General features: G+C 46.7%; 2 protein-coding genes across 2 annotated transcripts; one reads left to right on the forward strand and one right to left on the reverse strand.

Annotated features, from left to right (window-relative positions):
• Positions 1-1,784, reverse strand: LOC106330638. Its single transcript, XM_013769078.1, has 2 exons — positions 1,002-1,784; positions 1-822 (listed from the first exon to the last, which is right to left on the reverse strand). Exons 1-2 carry the CDS (start codon positions 1,782-1,784, stop codon positions 1-3), a joined length of 1,605 nt encoding a protein of 534 aa, XP_013624532.1.
• A 2,312-nt stretch (positions 1,785-4,096) lies between these two features.
• LOC106330639 lies at positions 4,097-5,088 on the forward strand. The gene is made up of 3 exons (XM_013769079.1): positions 4,097-4,185; positions 4,300-4,525; positions 4,567-5,088. The coding sequence occupies exons 1-3, from the start codon at positions 4,097-4,099 to the stop codon at positions 5,086-5,088; spliced, it is 837 nt and encodes a 278-aa protein (XP_013624533.1).
• The last annotated feature ends 770 nt before the right edge of the window (positions 5,089-5,858 follow it).

A 5,858-nucleotide genomic window follows, 5' to 3' on the forward strand; every position in this document is an offset into this window, starting at 1 on the left:
TTAGTCTTGTCTAGATGCTTCTCGGATTATGCGTTGATGAAGCCATGCTGGTCCGCCTAGGGCAAGGTAAGACTGCAGACGCCCATCTCGCAGAACACTCTTCGCGATATCACGAGCTATCAAATTATTACCGATTTTCTCAGCTTCAAATGAGGCAGAAGCAAAAGGAATGCAAAGAGCTGCAACCTGCTCCAACAAGGACCTATATCGTGGCCATAAAGAAGGAGAAAAGATCGCTTCAATAGTGTCTTCGTGATCTGAAGCTATGCATATTGACTCAAAATGAAGATCTCTCGCGCTGCGGAGAACCCAAATTATACCCCTCAATTCAGCAATCAGACGACTTGGGGATGAAGTAAACGCGTCATGACCATGAAATAAGACGTTACCAGTATGGTCTCTTGCAATCCAAGCTCCCCCACTCTGCAACACTCCATTTCTCCAATTAATATGGACGTTACATTTAACCACTCCTGGTGAAGGGGAGCACCAAAACTCACGATCTCCTAACATAGAATCCTGCACCTTCATGTTTTGGGCTTTTTTATTAACCTTCTCCCAGATTTTTGCCTCTTCCTCAACATTACTCACCCAAAATGTAGGAGATTTCTGTGTCGCTGCATATAAGATCGAGTTTCTGTTCTTCCACACGTTCAACAACAGCCAAGGGAGGGACCGAACACACACTGCTCCATGCCCCTGGCTATCCATGGCGTCGAAGAGGTGGCTATCCATGGCGTCGAAGAGGAAAGCCAAGTTCTCTTCTAAGGTTACGCTGAAACCTTGCGCTGGTTTAGGGCAGAGCGACAGTTGCCATAGTTCCTGAGCTTTATCGCCTCAAAACATCATGTGATTGATAGTTTCTGGCTCTCTGCGGCATAGAGAGCAAGGACCCTGCACACTCATACCCCTAGACTGAAGTCTATCAGCGACTGCTAAGGCTCCCGATAAGGCACGCCAGAGAAACATTCTAATTTTTGGAACTGTAGCTAGTTCCAGACCCGACACTTTAAGTTTAGCACTTGTTGTTCCAGAGCCGTCCTATTTGAAATGCTTTCTGCCTCTTTGTTCGCTAGTAGCCAATAACCACTCTTCACAGAATAGGCTCCATGCTTTGTGTATGCCCATATGAATTTATCCTCTCTGCCCCCTATCTGAAGAGAAAGAATTCGCTTGACCTCATTCTCTGGGAATAGATCATGTAACATCTCCACTCTCCACTGTCCATTCTGATCGATTAACTCCAAGGCTTTGAGGTTCACATCAAAAAGGATTTGCTTGGAAAAGGGTCTGCGAGGCTCGCCATCCATGATCCATTTATCCACCCACACGTACGAGCTTAGTCCCTTACCAATAGACTTGAGAAGTCCTTTACGTAGTAGCTCCCTCCCAAAGACTATGCTTCTCCAGGCATAGGAAGGTCTGTTACCTTTTCCTGCATCTAGGAAACTTGTCTTTGCATAGTAGCGCCCTTTGAAGATCTTTGCGAGCAAGCAGTTAGGTTCATTCATTAGCTTCCAAGCTTGTTTAGCCAACAGAGCCTGATTAAAATCTTCAACATCCCTGAACCCAAGACCTCCATTCGCCTTTGATTCGCAGAGTTTATCCCATGCAATCCAATGGATTTTCTTCTTATCACCACTCTCATTCCACCAGAAAGCAGACATTGCACTCATGATCTTTTGGCAATGGTGTTTAGTGAGTCTAAAACAGGACATCGCATACACTGGGAGAGCCGTTGCAATCGACTTAAGGAGTACCTCCTTTCCCCCAAGAGAAAGCATTTTGGTATACCATCCATTCAGTCTTTTGTCAAGTCTTTCTCCAATAAACGCCAGTAGTTTCTGTTTTGAGCCACTAAAGCAACGGCAGAGCATTGTAAATAAGTTGAAAATCAATGGCAGAATCCTAGTAGGAAATCTGATTTAATAGTATAGATTATCTATCTTCGTAAGAAATGAAGATTAGAGCTTTGCATGTTTGCTTTTAGGGTTTATAACAATTTAAGAAAAGTTAAAGCTTGTTTTAAACAAGCGTTTTGACAAAGACTGTGTATGAACTGATTGTTGGGGTCAAAATCGGTTACGACGAAATCAACGTCAGAAAACTTCCCGAGCAAATCTTCTCTTCTGTCAAAATAGAAAGAAGTCGAAAAACAAAAAAAAAATACCAAAGGTCTAATGGTCAGTTCGTCGGAACGGCCGAGCTGGATCAACCACAGATTCAGCTCGGTCGTTCGCCGAGCTGGACCAGTCCAATTCGGTGAACGACCGAGCTGAATTGACCAGAATCCATCTTCACCTCGTCTTTGTAACTCCTCTCCCGAGATTGTATCGAACTCACTCTTGTTTCGTCTCGATCGGAGGTATCGTTGGAACTTTACGAGTTTAAAACCCCAAGAACTTGTTTTCTCGAATAACATTCAGATTGATCGTATAAAATGGCAACGGTTAGCTGAACACCTAGGATCGCCTACGCTATACGAGCAATTTGAATGTTCTTCGGAATCGATGTCGTTTCAAAAGCGCTTTTTTATAAAATCGTGAAATAGTTTAAGTTGGAGAAACGGCCCGAAAGGGCCCAAAACGCGGCAAAGAGCCCACTTACGATTTTACGAAATCAAGCCCAGTCGCTACGACGGTTTATCATTTGTTACCTAGAAGAAGATAAATGTCAAGTTCGAAAGATAAATGTCAAGTTTCCGAAGATAAATATAGAGATCGAAGAAAAAATGGAATATTTCCACGAAGCGATAAACCCGACCGAGGGCAGAAAGGGAAAAGGCAAACCGCCTTAGAAGGAGTATATAAGAGGATCGAAGTTGAAGGGGCAGGAGGACGCAAATACTCAGAGAAATACTTAGCACTTCGATAAATTTAGGCACACTTTCCGTTTTTGTTATCGAGCTGCGACTCAACCATGTTTTCAAGTCTTAGGTTGCTAGAACTAGGGATCTCGCCTACAGCTCTTGTGGCCGTAGGCTCTTACCTTATTGTAACGCTCAAACGCAGATTCAAAATAATAAGCTTCTTGCTCTCTTTTCGATTCATATACTTACTTTTCGTTCATACTCTCGTGTTCTGATTGCTTGGCGTGTGGTTTAGTAGATATCCGGGACCTCTAGGAAATTTAGGGTTTCCTAACTTTCCTAATTTAAACAGAAATCGACAGTGCGAATTTCAGTTCCCACAGTTTGGTGCTAGAGGGAGGGTGGGGGGGGGATCAATCTAACTCTCGGCCACCAACATTCGATCAGACATATCAGCCGACGATCTCAACAACCAACAAACTCGCGACGACGATGCCGTCGACGACAACGCTGAAAACACTCCAGCAGCAAACGTCACTGCAGTTAACTTCAACACCGCAGCGTTCGAGGAGGTCCAAAAGATGTTCTCGACTTTCGAAAAGAAGTCAGAAGAACGGGACAAGGTCATGAGTTCTCTTGCTAAACAGGTCGAACACCTAACAGCAAGAACCAGGGCCATCCTTCCGCGCAGAACAGCCCGAGTCCGCGGAAGAAGACTCGATTTCGCAACTCCTCCGAACCGGTTCGGCAACGCGCGGGGGAAAACATCAGGGCCAAAACCCCAACAAAGACAAAGAGGAAGGAGAAATCGAACGCGTCGATGTGGATTCTAGCAGCCATACCGAACCTACAGACGAGGACGCAGACGTGCATCCGCGTCGTACAAGGAGCCGTGCGACCCAAGATGATTCTCAGTTCGATTATCCTATGACCGAAGAAGAAGAAGCTACCTTCTGGGACGAACAGGAATAACTGGCCGAAGAGCATACTCGGATCACTCGCGGCAAATGTCGACAAAATCGGAAACCTGCTAGCGAGAAATCCCAGATCCGCGATCTTCGCGATCACCTCATGAAAACAGCGGCAGAAGTCAGAGCGGTGAAATATCAGATTCGCCACGCTACTAGCACCGCACACAAGATCGATCTGCTGCTTGAGAAATCTCGAAAAATCCACTTTACTACCCACATCACCGGAAATAGGGTTTCGGATCCTGGAGAGATCAAGGTTACGCCTTACGACGTCACGACCGATCCAAGGGCACACCTGTAGGCTTTCCATATCGCAATGGGGAGAGCCAAATTCAGAGAAAGCGAAAGAGATGCCGGCGAATGCCGCCTCTTCGTCGAAAACCTCCAAGGAGCAGCACTCGAATGGTTCTCTCGCCTGAAGAAAAATTCCATCGGAAGCTTTCGCCAACTCTTCTCGGAGTTTCTCAAGCAGTACTCTATGTTCATAGACTGAGAAATTTTCAATGTAGATCTCTGCAGCATGTCCCAGGGAGAGGACGAACCTCTCCGCGACTTCATAAAACGGTTTAAGATTGTCATGGCTAGAGTCAGCGGAATAAGAGACAAAGTAGCAATAGACGCACTCCGAAAGACGCTCTGGTACAAGTCAAAATTTAGGAAGTGGATAACCTTGGATAAGCCGCATACGATTCAGGATGCGTTCCAGAAAGCCAAGGACTACATAATCATTGAAGAAGAGACGAAAGTCTTGTCGCAAAAACAGGGCTGACGAAAACATCGTCGAAGGATCCCGGGTCGGATCAGAAACGTAAAAGAAGAAACCCTTGTAACGACAAAAACGTCCATCATGGGGTGGAAGAGACCCAGGGAGCGCATAACTACACCATCAGCTCCGGACCGGAGCAAGGCTGGACGACGGGTAATACATGGACCCGTAATCCAAATTACGACGAGAATGCCTTCTGCGACTTTCACCAGGCCCGCGACCACTTGACCATAAACTGCAAGGTCCTTGGTACCATGTTGGCCAAAAAGCTGCTCGCGGGAGAACTCGCCGAAGTATCTAGCGTAAAAGACCTCGTCCGTGATTCAGACCGCCCTCCGAGAAACGATAAGGCCCCTCAAACAGAGAACTCTATCCAAGGGAACCAATCGGGAGAAAAGCGCGGGAGAAGACAGGACGAGAAGGGCAACGACAATAGTCACCGCTTGGTCAACATGATCATCGGAGGATCGCAGTACTGCAGCGATACCATCTCTGCATCAAAGCTTATGAGCACAAGGCTGAGACGAGCGCAAATTCGCTAACCTGGTCCGCGCCTGGCGATTTCCCGAAAGGAGCGATCACTTTCGATGAAAAAGAGACCGGCGGGATCGATCAGCCCCACTGTGATCCGCTCATGATCGATCTCTTGATAAGAGATCTCAAGGTTGCGAGAGTTCTCATTGACACGGGTAGCACCGTCAATGTCATCTTCCGCGATACCCCTAAAAGGGTGAACGTCGAGCTAGGAGAAGTCATACCGTCTCCCAAACCGCTAACCGGTTTCGAGGGCACGACATCTATGACTCTCGGATAGGTCAAACTGCCCGTCGCAGCGAAAGAAGTCACAAAGATTGTCGATTTCGCTGTCGTTGACCACCTGGCCATCTACAACGTCATCATGGGAACGCCTTAGCTAAACGCTATGAAAGCAGTCCCTTCGACTTATCACCTAGGCATCAAATTCCCTACTAATAACGGAATCGCCGCGATCTGGGGATCCCAGACACAATCGAGACGCTGCTACCTAGCCGAACACAAGCTACGGTAAATCATGACCATCGCAATGGTAAAGACCAAACGGGCAAAGCTAGCTCAGACATCAACTGAAAACGCTTCGGAAAAAGACGATCCAGAATCGTCAACTCAAGCAACGGCCAAGGAACAACCAGTTTCAAAGCCTAATGTACCCAACCGGAAGAAACAAACCCGGTAAAAGACGTCGGTCCTGCAACTAACGCGACCGATGCAGTAGTCGAGTAAACACACTCGCACAACAAACAGAACTACGAGATGGCTTGATCCCCAAAATGGG

Source organism: Brassica oleracea, chromosome C3 (genome assembly GCF_000695525.1).
Source record: "Brassica oleracea var. oleracea cultivar TO1000 chromosome C3, BOL, whole genome shotgun sequence".
NCBI classification, from domain to species: Eukaryota; Viridiplantae; Streptophyta; class Magnoliopsida; order Brassicales; family Brassicaceae; genus Brassica; species Brassica oleracea.